Genomic DNA, 14377 nt, shown 5'->3' with positions numbered 1-14377 from the left:
TTATGTGGAACACTTTAAAACTTCCAGTAATAGGTGCTCATAAAACATTTAGGCGTTGCTGGGAAATGGGAATAAACCAGTGTGTGGACAAGGTTCCTTATGAAATGATTTATACTTCAATTTCACACTGCAGTCCTTGGAGGTGCATTGGGAATGCGTGACTTGTATCTATTTCCCTGTAAGTCACTCTGACACCTTGCAAGAAACTAATAAAGGCATTTTTCTGTGTGTATTAGTAATTATGACTGCATTCTTATAAGAAATAAACCCACTTCCCTGCAGCTTTTGTTTGTAATACATTGCTGTAGCTCTCACCATGTAGCTGTCTCCATTCAATGGACTGTTTACTATATACTCTGTATTTGGAGAATAAYTGATTGCTAGCAGGCTGAACATTTATTTTGTGGACTTGTGTTTTTGTGATCATTGTCTAAACCTCTTTGGCATTTTCCAGGAATTCCTACAATATTCATTATTACGTGGACCGTGACAAGGATCATTTTAGAGGACACCGGGTGAGTGTGTGTGGGAGGGAAACCTTAAAGCCCTCAGTCCTTGCCTTGGGTGTGGTGTTGCTCACACAAAGGTGGTTTGCTGCTCTGGAGGGGACAGAACTGAAATTCCAGAGATGGCAATAAAGGGACAGGTGTTTGGGAACTCCTCATCTGTGGCTTGTGCTTGGTGTTTGTTTGAAAAACTGAAAGGGCATGAGACAGCAGAGACAGGTTAGGGCAAATCTTGCCCCCTGGGATTTACATCTAAAGCTGTCTGCTTGGGAAGTCAAGGTAATGATTAAAAAAGCAATGGGGGTCCTTGGGTCCACTACAATATGTGCAGCAAGGCACTGGRCATTCTAATTTGCTCACTAGCAACTCAGAAGATTGAAGTCTGGATAACTTTGGGTTTATCTAAACTGCATTTCCCAAAAGTGAAGTGAAGCAATGTAAAATATGTAAGTTGCACGTAGCCAAGTGAAGCTAAAGCTGACTGGAGCCTGGCTCTCGGAATGGGAAGGGAAACTGAGATAAAAATTTTTTTGGAAGATCAGACTTGCTCCTGCTGCTCCTAGGGAACGGGAGAATGTTCCTACCTAGTRGGACAAATAGTTTTCACAGGCCTGTTTTGTTCTACTATTATTTTTCGGTTCATTCTGTAACTAAACTGAAAAACCATGTCCTACATAATTTCAAGGCTTTCYTTGCAAGACCTCTAGCATGCAAACCAAAGGCAAATTTCTTTTTCCWTTGTCATTATGATTACAGAGGAGCTCTGAGGGGTAATTAATCTTTAATCTGCCTAACMTTTCAGAGCACTTAGAGTATTTGGATCAAAATGCTGAGCTCAGGGTGAAAATTAAATATTCAGTTTTTCAGACAAAGCTTCAGGTTCAGTCTCACATTTTTGTAAACAAGTTCCAGACATCTGTAACCTAAATATCCCACAAGAAATTATGTAATTTCTCGTTATATCTGTCTGCTGCTTTAGATCTTCCTGCTACCTAGAKGTCAGCGTTAAGTGCATATTGCAGATGTGAAACTAAGTTTGGGTTCCCCATGGGCCAACATCCTCCATGATGCCTGATGGTACAGCCCAGTGTGATTGATGTTTTAGCTGATTTCATAGAATTATAGAGTAGTTTGGGTTGGGTGGGACTTTCAAGATGAATTGGTGAAACCTTCCTTGCCATGGGCAGTGGTGTCACGCAACAGACCTGGTTACTCAGAGCCCCTTCCCAGCCTGGCCTTGGACACTTCCAGGGATGGGGCATCCACAGCTTCTCTGTGCACCCTTGGAGGAATGCACCGGTGAGGCCACACCTCAAGATCTGTGTCCAGCTCTGGGCCACTCACTACTGAGGTGCTGGAGAATGTCCAGAGAAAGGGAACGGAGCTGGGGAAGGGTCTGGAGCACAAATCTGATGAGGAACAGCTGAAGGAGCTGGGGTGGTTTAATCTGGAGAAAAGGARGCTCAGGGCAGACCTTATCACTCCCAACAATTCTCTGAAAGGAGATGTAGCCAGGTGGGRGTTGGTCTCTTCTCCCAGGCAGCCAGCGAAAGGACAAGAGRAAACGGCCTCAAGATGTATCAGGGGAGGTTCAGTTTGGACACCAGGAAGAATTTTTTCACTGAAGGGGTTGTAAAGCATTGGAATGGGCTGTCCTCAGGGGTGGTGGAGTCACCTTTCCTGGAGGTCTTCAGGAAATGACTGAGTGTGGCACTCAGTGCCATTGTCTGACTGATAAGATGGTGTTTGGCCAAAGGTTGGACTCGMTTATCCCAGAGGTCTTGTCCAACCTAAATGATTCTGCGACTTTATGAGTAAAGAATTTCCTCCTGACATCTAAATCTCTCCTCTTTTATTTTAAAATCATTCTCCCTTGTCCTATCACTACATGCACTGGCAAAATACCATTTTTTTTTTCTATAAGTTCCCTTTAAGTGCTGAAAGGTCACAGTGAGTTCTCCCYGAAGCCTTGTCTTCTTGAGGCTGAACAAACCTGACTCTTTCATCCTGTCATTGTAGGAGAGGTACTTCAGCCCTCTGATCACCTTTGGAGGCCCCTCTGGACTGTTCTAAAAGTTCCACTTAATTTTGTTATGCTGGGGACTTCACACCTGGATGCAGTTGTCCCGGTGGGGAAATTTGACTATGCATATTAAAACAAAGGAAATAAAATTAATGGCAGGAAATGGTTGAATGCCAAATTCTAAGCTAGAACAGGCATGATTTTTGTGTGCTTTGACTTGTTTACAAGAAATACTTCTCATAGGTCTTGCTTGCCAGATGATATCAATGTCAACATAATTTTCCCTCTTTTTTTTTTTTAATAGTTGCTGGGATACAAATGAGCATGGTGGTCCCTGGTGGGTTATACGAATACCAATTTTAATTTCTATTATAGTAAGTAAACTTTGAAGCATTATAGAATTGAAGAATTCTTTGAAGAATTATAGATCTGTTCAGCATTGTGCAGTGCATGTAGCCATTATTATTTAGGGCTAGTTACAGATAGGCAAGATTTCTGTTTTAATGAAAAGAAATTGTGCTGCAGGAGATGTGTTAAACAGATGCCAAGGCCATTAAAATTTSTTGCCTTCAAAATTTATCTGCCACCTATTAAATGAGCAGTTGCTTTTATTTGTGTGTTGTTCTTTCTTAAACATCTCTTTATGAGCCTAGAGGAAGCAAAAACCTAATTATACTTTTCAATGAATTGCAGATTTGATTGTGTGTGTAAATAGTTCTGCTGTTGAGAATCTGGTAKTTGTCATGAAAAAGTCATATATATATATATACATTGTTGTGTATTCTTTCTTTAATTGGTAGCCTACTGAAATACATATTGATCATGAAATATTTGCAAAATTTGGGGATGTTTCACTGGGCTTTTCCTGTGTGGAACTCATTAGAAATACTGGAGTAGTGTAATTATATTCCTGTTCACTATAAYGATTGTGCAATTAACCTTGGGCATAATATACTATGGCTATATGTCCATTGCTGAAAACAGAGTACAAATTAATGTATTTTAGATACACTTGCTCAATTTTTAAAATTGCAGGCAGAAAAACTAGGGCATAATAGATTACACAAGATTTCAGGAGTTTGCCTTACACTCGGGCTTGCCTTTCAATCTGTGCCTGCTGAAAACCATTTTGGGAGAAATTCCTATCATTGCCATCACAGTGAAGATTGAAGAGAAGGAAGAGCAGGCTCTATGTGTGAAATGACATAAGGTAAGGCCTCAAAGGTGTTTTATGTTATGAAGRAAGGACCACACAACAGAACCACAATATGAAGGGAATAGTTGCATCTCAAAGGAGCTGGAGAATGTGAAACAATCCAYAGGGAAGAAAATATGCTGGAAGATAAAAGCAAAAGAAACCACCTGGTGCTTACAGGAAGACAAAAATCTGTTCTCTGGATCCTCAGTTTGAGCAGCTGTTTGATAACCAGCTGAAACTTCATGTGCTGCGGGTCAATGCTCCTCCAAAGCACTCCTAGACCTGGAAGCTATCCCAGGCCACACTGGCAGACCTGAATTTTAGGTCAGTCTTTGTGAAGACTGGGAAAAGAGTTGTGATTTAAGCAAATGGAGTRCTGGTCATTCAGCAAAGTCTGATCTATCCAACAGTATCATGAGAACAAGTTCTGGTACCATTTTGCACAGTGGGAATGGCTTCAGGAAATTCAGAGTGTGAGAAACCCTCCCTGGCATTTCCTCCTGAGAATTCTGGCTTGAGAAAAGTAATTTGACAAACTCTCACCCATCATACTGAACACTCTTCAGAGTCACTCAGTTGGATGTGACTGTTCCAAATTAATGTTCTGTTACCCATATTCTCCCCTTGTCCACTAACACTGACTCCAGTGCATACAGCCAGTTAATAAGTTAATATCGCTTGGTGTGTGCACTCTGCTGAGTTAAGTCTGTGGGTAAAATCTGCAACAACAGGCTTTTGTCTGTTATCTTTATARGTAAGCCTCTAAGTAATCATCTGCCTGGAAAAATGTATGTTAARTTCAGTAAAATCCTATATTTTCTAGCATTTATTTCTTATTCTTTCTTTAAAAGATATTAATTTTCCTAAATTTTTATTTGATCCCTGTCAGTTCCCTTCATGTGTCATTCCAAACAAAATGTTAAATACATAGGGACGTGCATTTGCTATGATTGTGGTTCATTTATTAGCATGTCAAATTCTGTTGGATATATTAAAGACACAGAAATTAATTGAACTTGAGAAGCTTGAAGATAGTTTTGGGGATGGRAGAAGAAGAGTTCCACCAATACATCAAGACAGAGATTTATAGCAGAGACAGGCACTGCCTGGTTAGGTACCCCACTGCCAGATTTTGGGCTTTGGGATGGGGTTAGTTTAAAACAATAAAATTCATATTTTCACAGTGATAGAAATTTTTCTCTAGATTAATTTATTCTAAGACATATGCATTCGATGCAGCTGTTTATGTAGCTGTAGTTACTGTTTTTAGCACACATTTTTGTTGTGAAGGTGTGGAATCCAAGTGTTACTTTACTTCAGTATGGACGTGCTATATTTATAAATATTATAAATATATATAATTATATATTAATACAATAATTATTATATATATATATATATATATTCAGTATGGGCATGCAGTTTTCTAGACCATGCCAAACAATCCAGCACCAGAAGGGATGGTGATGAGAAGAGGCCAAAAGTCAAGGTTGAAGAAATAATGGGAGAGAGACTTAGGATATACTGAGTTTTGCACTTCAGTTTTCTAGGCTGACCAGGTTCTGATCATAACGACTTTTTATGCAGGTGCCTTTCTGTAAAGTAAAACATGAAATAARATACAAAATCAAATAATACTWCTGTTCTGTCCTAGARGGCTGTCATGAGAATTASRCTGCAGGGATTTATCTGGACTCTRGATGATCTCCAGGGGTCCCTTCCAACCCTAAATATTCKKTGRTTCMTTCATTCATAATGTCAGCATCAATATCCAAGGCAGTCAGATACTTRTGAGAGTCCCTTTTTGTGTTTGATTGGAGTAGACAGATCAGCTGTGCAGCAACCTTCTCTAGCCCTAATTCAGACAGAAAATACTGGAAATCAAGATGAGGAGCAAGGGAGGGTCAAAACTGCCTCTGGGCTTCTGGTTGTGAATCCATGTGACAATTCAGGCCAGTGCTTGATTGCAACAAATCTCATCCAGTGCCCCATCCTGCTGGGATACCTCAGCTGCAGTTTTGGAAGGAGGAGAATTCTGAAAATTGGGGTGTTCACAGACTGCTGCCATCCAGAGCAGCGCTGCTGGGCTCGCTGTGGTTGCTGGATGTGACAAACCTGGTGCTGCAGAACACAGTGGGTTTGGCACTGCAGATTGAGGGGTTCTGGACAGAGAAGCACGGCTCCCACTGCTGATTGACTCTTGCCTGATTTGATAAACATTTCTTTGTGCTGCATATTGGGCAGAGAATTCAGGAATCRCCATTATATTTGTTTTCTTTGCAGGTGAATTTTATACTTTTCATTAGCATTATAAGAATCTTACTTCAGAAGCTAAGATCTCCAGATGTCGGGGGAAATGACCAATCACAGTACAAGTGAGTTTTAATTTTAGATATTATAGACAGAACCAAAATAACCTCTGTAAGATTTCATCTGCTGAAAATCAGCAGCTGCTGTATTACAATAATTACATTTAATTCAGGACTACTTTTAGATATGGTTTAATAAATATAGCTATACTGAAATGGAGATAAATATATTTTTGTCAAACACTAAATTCTATTAAAAATACTTAATTTCTAAAAGACCAACAAGCTGTTCTTGAATTTGAGTTTAATGCATGATTATGCTGATACAAAATATATGGAGAGTAATATCTTTGGTTTTATATATAAATGTTTCATTTTGACATRAGGAGTTTCAAAACCAAAACATTTGATTTCAGCCTCCTTGAAACCTTTTCATTTTTAATTTCYAAAATACTTACATATATTTTAAGAGCTGAAAAGAAGTTACATTGCTATCAAAAATTTAAAAATTAAGTGTAATGTTTTATATTGGTTTAAATTACCATCTTCGCTTTTCTAGAGGAAAACAGTTGGTTTTGGCTTAGATCAGCTTCATTTCTGTTCAGATTTGCTTCTTTTGTGCTTAGGTTTGAGCATCAAATCCTTAAACATCTTTTGTCTCCACAGCTTCAAAATCAAAGGATGTTAGGGGACAATTCAAATGCATTGCTAAAACTGTTTTTTTTCTTTATTGCCATATCTGTTATTGTTGTTTATTGAAAGATGTGCAACAATCTGCAATCAAGAGTCTGTTTTTAAGAGTAGGTCTTATTTTAAAGCCCAGACACAGACACTGACAGTTCAGGTGTCAATGTGGTGCTTCAGTGACAAAACCTAACATGAGCACTGAAAATCCAAAGCTGTGAAAATGGCCTTTGAAAATGTGTTCCTGGATAACACCTTTCCTTCATTTAAAAAAATACTCAATTCCTGTTCTAAAAGGTGGTAAATCATGGTATGCAGAAGTAAAGAATATCTTTAAAGCCAAGAGAAGTAGGAACTTGTGTGTTTTGGAGACAATGTGATGTTTGATGCAAAAAGTGAAGAATTCTGATGTGCCACAGAGAAGTCAACACAACTGGACTGATTCCACCTTTGGTTTGCAGAGCTGCAAGGGTCTTGTTTTGTGTTTGCTGATTCAATTGAACATGTGAGAGACCTTAATGAATCTAGATGGAATTGTGCAATTGCCACATCATTATTTAGCACAATGGCCAACCTACAGGCAAGAAATTCTCTCAAGTTTACTTCTTGTGACATAATTTTTTTTTTGCTTCCATGAGGTATTTTTTGAAAATAAGGCATTCCCTTCCTTTCAGTCCCACCATTTTCCACAGTTTAGTGCAGCACTTCACAGTATGAAATGTTCGCATTCATGGCAGTCTTGTCCTTCATTATTCAGCCATRTTAATTCTTCGCTTTTAGCATTTGATTATCTGATTAAGTTTGCATTTCTGGTCTTTAGCCAATACACATGGGACAGTAGATTAGCCTCCTCAAGAAACTGCATCCACAGAGCAAATTAAAGATCTGGGAGGCTCGTTTTTAAACTTACAAATGCATTTTCTAAAATGCAGAGAAGAATAAGACTGTTTTGTTTGTCCCTTTCCTTCACTAAAATATAAGTGCAGTATAGTGAAAGTGGAAATAACTAGACAAGAATTATGAAAACAATCATAGAGTGAAAGCAAAATAAGAATCTAAAATGAATACTACTCATGCAAGTCACCATTTTTCTTCCCTTCCTCTGAACCTGCTTGTACCTTGGTTCCATCCTTTTTGTTGCTCATTTTACTTTTGCAGTGAATAAGGCTAGGTTCAAATAAAATCAGTTTTCCATTTCACTTTTCTGGGAAACCAGGAAATTTGCTGCCAGTGTAATCTCTTCCATTTGTAAATGAATTTCTGCTGCTAAGGAAACCCTATTTGTTCTGCTTCTGCTATCATTTTTGGATGTGAGGGTTTTACTATTCTTGAGAAACATTGCTGTCAGAAATGATTATTTCCACATAAACACATGCAGTTTCTGGGACATCATGAACAAAGCAAGGCCATAAAAACTGACACAGAAAAAATTAAAACTACTTGAAATACCTTCACTTTTCTGTTAAAATAGGTAACTTCATGGAAGCATTTTTTCACTGTTGAATCTAGTTATGTCCATCAAGACAGTGATGAATTATGGAGCTCAGCATTGTAACTTCTCAAATTTTATATGATACCACACATTCAAAATTGTGCATGACTGGCCCAGTACAATATATAAAACTGATGCTATTAGATTGAAATAAATGACAGATAAAGTAAAAGTAGCAATTTATCATTTCAGTCATTTCACGAGCTGTTTGTCAGAGCAGTTCTGCTTAGTAATTTAAAGTTCTTTTTCCTTAGTTTCAGTCGTGTCTTCTAAAATGGGTGGTGGAAATGGCAACATTGAAAATTATTTWATGGTGCATGCTTAATACCATCAGTAAAGCTATGAAGTTGTGGTATTTGGGGCTCATGAAAATCTCACAGTTGAGATTACTCTGGATTACATTTTCTAGGTACTGTTTGCATACTGTGGGTGTGCAATGTACAGATTAACCATATAGTTACACATGCAAAGGAAATTCACAGCAATTAATTCACATTTGCCAGATGTGGTCTTATGGAATAAATGCAGGGAAACCCCATGCAAGGTTTRTGTAAATTACATTGCATCAAGTTCTTCTCACAGTAAAACAAGAGCTCATCATTAAATTTCAGCTTTTTCTGGTTTATTTATCCAGGAGACTTGCAAAATCCACGTTGTTGCTTATTCCATTATTTGGAGTTCACTACACGGTGTTTGCTCTATTTCCTGACCGCAGTTCCAACAATTATAAGATCATCTTTGAGCTGTGTTTGGGATCTTTTCAGGTAAATTTGGAGGTTTTTATTCAAAAGAAGTTATATTGACCTAGGTTAGTGCTGCCTACTAACTAAGGAATATTGTCTCTTTCCAGGGGCTGATTGTTGCAGTCCTGTATTGTTTCTTGAACAGTGAGGTAAGTCTCACCTTTCCTACTGAGAGTGTTAAATMCTGGTTTTATTAAATGTATAAGTGTCTCTTTAATTCTTCTCTGATACATGAAATGATTTTAGAAAATGTTTTCATTTCTATTAATAGAATATATTTGTGACCTTTTTTATGCAACAGGAGAAATTGCTGTAGTTGGGTGAAGARTTTTAAGAACTGTTTGAAATCTAATTCCTTAGGTGTTCATGTCTTCTATTATTTCAWGTGATCTAATCTATCTTTGTTGGAAGCAACATGGTTTGTGCAAGTGAGGTGCAGCAAGCCTGGAAATTTATCTGGAACTTGAAATTCTACTAAGTAATTATTTAGGGATAATGTTCTGTCAGTATCTAAACCTCAGAACAGCAGCAGATTTTCAGAAGTGCTCAGCACGTGGTAGTTTTCATAGTCTCAGCTGAGAAAGATGTGAGCAATTCCTTTTGATTTCAGCCACTGTGCAGAGTCTGACAGAAGGAATCTGTCTGAAGAAGACCTGCCTGCACAGAGAATTAACATTCAGCCCTCCTGAGTGCTGTTCTGGTCTCTGATATGCAGGAGATGCCTGATTTTGGGCTAATCGCTTGATTATATGCCTGTGATAAAYAGCTGGATACCAAAAGCTAATGTTGCAGCACAAGTGATACAAAACTGATTTTTGAAAGTTGCCTTGGGGCATCTCTTTACAGTGTAGGCAGTCTTTGCCTCAGCTTTGTGACCTTTGTAAAAACTGATTGGATACTCTAGAGGGAAGGGATGCCATCCAGAGGAACCATGAAAGATTTGAGGAGACTGGGAAGAGAACCTCAAGAGGTTCAGCAGGGCCAAGTTCAAGGTCCTGCACCTGGGTCTGTGCAGTGCTGACTGAAGGAGGAAGGGGTCGAGAGCCATCCAGCAGAGTTTGGGGATAAAGAATGGAGCTGGTAATGTGCACTTGTAACCCAAAAAGCCAACTGTGTTCAGCATCAAAAAGCACGGCCAGYAAGTCAGGAGAGGTGACTTGACATCAGCACAAGATGTGGACCTGCTAGAGCAAGTCCAGAGGAGGCCACAAAAATTATCAGAAGGCTGGAACACCTCTCCTATGGGCCAGGGAGGGAGCAGGGATTGTTCMACTGGASAAGGGTCTGGGGAGACRTTAYAGCASYTTCCAGTACATRAAGAGGGGATTGTAAGGAAGATGGTGAAAGACTTTTTAGTACCTTTGTCCTGGTAGTGATAGTACAAGGGATAAGTTTTAAATTGAAATGTGGTAGATTTAGAKTATGTATGCGGGAAAAATATTTTCCAAGTGTGGTGGAGACACTGTAACAGGTTGCCCAGAGAAGCTTTTGATGCTCCATCTCTGGAAGTGTTCAAGGACAGGTYGGAGCATCTCTGAGYAACCTGGTCTGGTGGAAGGTGTCCCTGCCCATGGAAGCGGGGTAGAACTACATAATCTTTAAAAGTCTGTACCAGTCGAAGCCATTCTATGATTCTATTCCTGGACATCCCCATGGGACAGTCAATACTGTGGAAGAGCTCCTCACATAAAAGAARTTTTTCAGCTCATATTGGGCATTTTCTTTTTAACACAGGTGCAGGGGGAGCTGAAAAGAAAGTGGCGGAGTTTGTGCTGGAAGCAGACAGCAGGCAGAGATTACAGACTCCACAGCTCGTCCATTTCTCGAAATGGATCAGAAAGTGTTTCCCAGCTCCACCGGAATTCAAGAGCTCACTCATTTATGCAGACAGAGACCACCATGATATAAATGAGCTAGGTCTCCCAAAAGATGAAAAACTGTGGGATATATCATTCATTATGCAGCTTGATGTGATATTTTATAAAATGTACAGTTTAGTGCTTTGCTTTTCTACATGTTGGTATTTGGGGATTTGGTTTGTGCAGCCAACCTGTGAATTAATAACAGAGAAGCCTGCCCCATGGATGCTTTTTGTTTTGTTTAAATGGTATTCATATTAATTCTGATGTTCTCTTGCAGTTTATTAGCCGTTACAATTCAAAAACTCATTTTCAATCCCCTTTCCCTCCAATGTGGCTACAAGATTTATGCATGGTATCCTGTTCATTGCAGACTGCTTTGGAACATGTAAGGGTTAAGATTGGAAGCAARCAACTTTCTTACACTCTATTTATACTTAAGGAAACATTGCCTTAAGGATTAAGAAATTMTTTTCTAATTATGGCAAATAAAATTTAAAAAAAAAAAAATCTAAGACCATAATTAACCACAGTGGGAGTTCAGTGTGCTAATCCAGGAAATCATGAACGTGATTTACACAGAGGGAAAAAGGTAGTACTTCTAGGCTAATGGGATACATTTCAGAGATTACTTTCCTCAGAGTTTGATTCCAATCCTGTTGCTCCTTCCAAAAGTGCCTAGTTTAATGTTTTGGTGCAGAATGKAGGGCAACCTTTACAGTCCATGCAGAAAAGACCACTACATCAGTTTTGAATAAAACTGCAGCCCTTTCCAATAGTGCTAGTCCAATCATCAGTTGTTCTCTTCTGTTTGAAGTCAGAGATTTATGTAGATCTTTCAGGAAGAAATTTTCTGAATAGGTATGTTTTTTGCAAAAGGATAAACAGCCTTGGATAGTAYATTATGCATTGAAAATACCATTTTTTACAGTATTTTCATTGAAATATATCTGTAAGAATACGTATTTGATGGCTAAACACAAGGAATATTGCAGTGAAGTTGCAATTCGCATTTAAGGAAAAATGTAGATTCTTTTAGCTTTATTCAGTTTTATATCTATCTGAAATTATTTAAAATTTAGTTCTGACCATGACTCCAACAAAGAAAAAAAATTAGACAGAATCCCTAAAAAAATACCATAAAAGGCATAAAGAAGGAATTTTCAACAATGCCAAGCGTCTTATGCATCCACATTAAAAAAAAAAAAATGGCAGAGAGCTGACAGAGTCTTATAAAAATACACAGAACATTTCCACTTTTTAAAAGAAATAAACCTAGTGATGTTTTCTTCCCATGTCACGTTTAACCACATCCACCCTACATAACGAGTGGGAATAATATGTATTTGTACGAGTACCTCCATAAAAGCCATTGCYCTGTTATTTCAGATAACAGATTGCATGGAGCCAGCAGAATCCAAGGTCCCTACTCTTGTCAGATGAAGGGAAAAACAACAGCAAGGGCATATTTTGGCAGGCACATTTGTACACCCTTGAAAACATTCCAGAACTGGGAATATTGTCAGCAGCTGTCAGTGTCCCTACAACTCTTGGTCTGAGTTAATCCAGCTATTTATCAGTCAAACATGATTTATTTTAATGGGATTGCTCTGGAGTCATACGAAGTTTTGTCAGACCAACGATAGAAGGGCCCCATGGTTCACATGAGTKCTGCAGAGCAGGTAACGTGGTGGGTGTTATGTGACACCAGTGGGGTTCATTTGAGTTAAACAATAATCACTCCCTGAATTGTTACTTACAAAATTTGAATTCAAAGAATCCATTGATCACTTTCAGATCATTCATAATGTTTTCTGCTTGGCAGAGGAACTGTGAGATTCTGAAGTAGGCTGCCCAAGGACATTCCCATGGGGTCTAAAGATATGCTCCTACACATGTATTTATACTAAATATATTCCCAAAGACTTTCGACTGAGAAAACACTGCTAAACTTTAATATTTTCCCTTGATCCCTGGAAAAACTTATCACAAACTCCTAAGTGTAAATATATGAAGACCCATTGGAGCTTTGGGAGCTGCTTTTATACCTAAATTAAACACWTTTGTGCACTTTAGGCTTCTTTGTCTGAAGTGGCATTGGGACTGCTCAGCTCCCTGAGATGTGATGTGCAGGACGTTCTTTTTTTCCCTAAATTTCTAGGGTGGAAAGACACACGTGACAAGCATTCAAGTGTGCTCATCTTTTTGCTCAAATGAGGTTATGTGAGCAGGCTGACACACAGACAGAATGATAGCACAGAAACAGAGGTTTCAAGCAGTCATTTCCATCAGTCTGTTCTGCATGATGCATCACCAATTATCTGTGTTTATAACACATTGTATCTCAGAGAAAACTGTCTTTGTTCTAATTACGTGAGCATGGAGAAAATCTGCATTTTAATTATTTCTGGGTTATAAAAAAGAAAAGCCTTAATAAGAAAATACAGTTTACACTGCAACAAAGCGGCATTGTTTCCTTTAACAGGGTGCAGATGTGTTTGGGTTTGATTCTACTTTTGACATAGGGAGAAATGCAAAGTGAGACAATGAATTTGCACCAGTGGGAGAACACAGGTGGCATCCCTAAGTTTGTAAAGGACTCTGGGGACATGGAAAAAAACAGCACACAGAGGAGAGAGGTSCTGTATATATTTTTCTTTCAAACCAGTGAAAAGTACAGTACTCTGGAGAACCTCATCCCTCTATTAATAATCTCAATACAGATAATCTAAATACTCTTTTGTGAGACACTTTAACTTCCTAATGTTTTGTGCAACCATTATCATGGGAGTACAGATACAGAGGGCACTGTGCTCCCTTGTTTTTACTCCCAGACAATTTCTGATTTTCCAGTACCTTTATGCAAAGCTACACCAACAACCCTATCACCACCAGTTTCACTTTCAAAAAAAAAAAGTTTGACTTTCAGCTGCCTTTTCATGAACAGGTACACACGATATAAAAATGTCTGTAAAAGCTGCAGAACAGTTTCACGAACCTAGAACTAGATCAATGATTTGCATCTTTACAACACCCAGAACAAAAGAGCTTCTCATGGTTTTGTCTTTCATTGCATTTGGTCAAGAAGTATGGAATTAAATGCTCTTGCTCTATGCTGTRGTGACTCTAAAGTGTCAAAAGAATAATGCAATGAAACATCATTTGGACTCCTGTCATCCCTAATCCTAATTCTCACTCAGTTCTAGCAGCATCAGGGGAGGAAGTTAGAGGCTGCGGGACAAGTGAAACCTTTCCCTGCACCTCCCTTTCTTTATCACTTCAGTGTCTTTTTCCCTTTGGCTGCATCAGGGTCCAAACTGAGTTGTAAAGTCTTCAGTTCAGGAAACTTGTTTTTTTTTTTGTCCTTTGCCACTGAAAAGCCAGTAGCACAACTTGTACTTACTGAACAAGAATGGTAACACAGTCCCAGTGATTAATTGTTGTTCTTTAGCTCCCCTGGAAGCATCATTAACTGTGAGTGACTTCTGTCAGCATTACCTGCTGCTGATGCCTGAGGAGCACAGTGACAGTTTGCTCTCCAGCTACTAACCATAATTAAATAT

At 38.7% G+C, this 14377-nt stretch overlaps 1 protein-coding gene across 1 annotated transcript in view; it reads left to right on the top strand.

Annotated features, from left to right (window-relative positions):
* The window catches only part of VIPR2 (vasoactive intestinal peptide receptor 2), a 42418-nt gene extending 30749 nt beyond the window's left edge, over positions 1-11669 (top strand). The window contains exons 8-13 of the mRNA XM_057381519.1: positions 455-515; positions 2834-2903; positions 6011-6102; positions 8847-8976; positions 9063-9104; positions 10690-11669. Of these exons, the coding sequence (XP_057237502.1) occupies positions 455-515; positions 2834-2903; positions 6011-6102; positions 8847-8976; positions 9063-9104; positions 10690-10863 (569 nt within the window). The 3' untranslated portion in view covers positions 10864-11669. The remainder of the gene's footprint in view (positions 1-454; positions 516-2833; positions 2904-6010; positions 6103-8846; positions 8977-9062; positions 9105-10689) is intronic.
* The last annotated feature ends 2708 nt before the right edge of the window (positions 11670-14377 follow it).

The sequence above is a fragment of the Malurus melanocephalus genome, unplaced genomic scaffold (genome assembly GCF_030028575.1).
Source record: "Malurus melanocephalus ecotype Western Australia unplaced genomic scaffold, MMel_1.1 scaffold_513, whole genome shotgun sequence".
NCBI classification, from domain to species: Eukaryota; Metazoa; Chordata; class Aves; order Passeriformes; family Maluridae; genus Malurus; species Malurus melanocephalus.
This window is presented reverse-complemented; position numbering and strand designations above follow the sequence as displayed.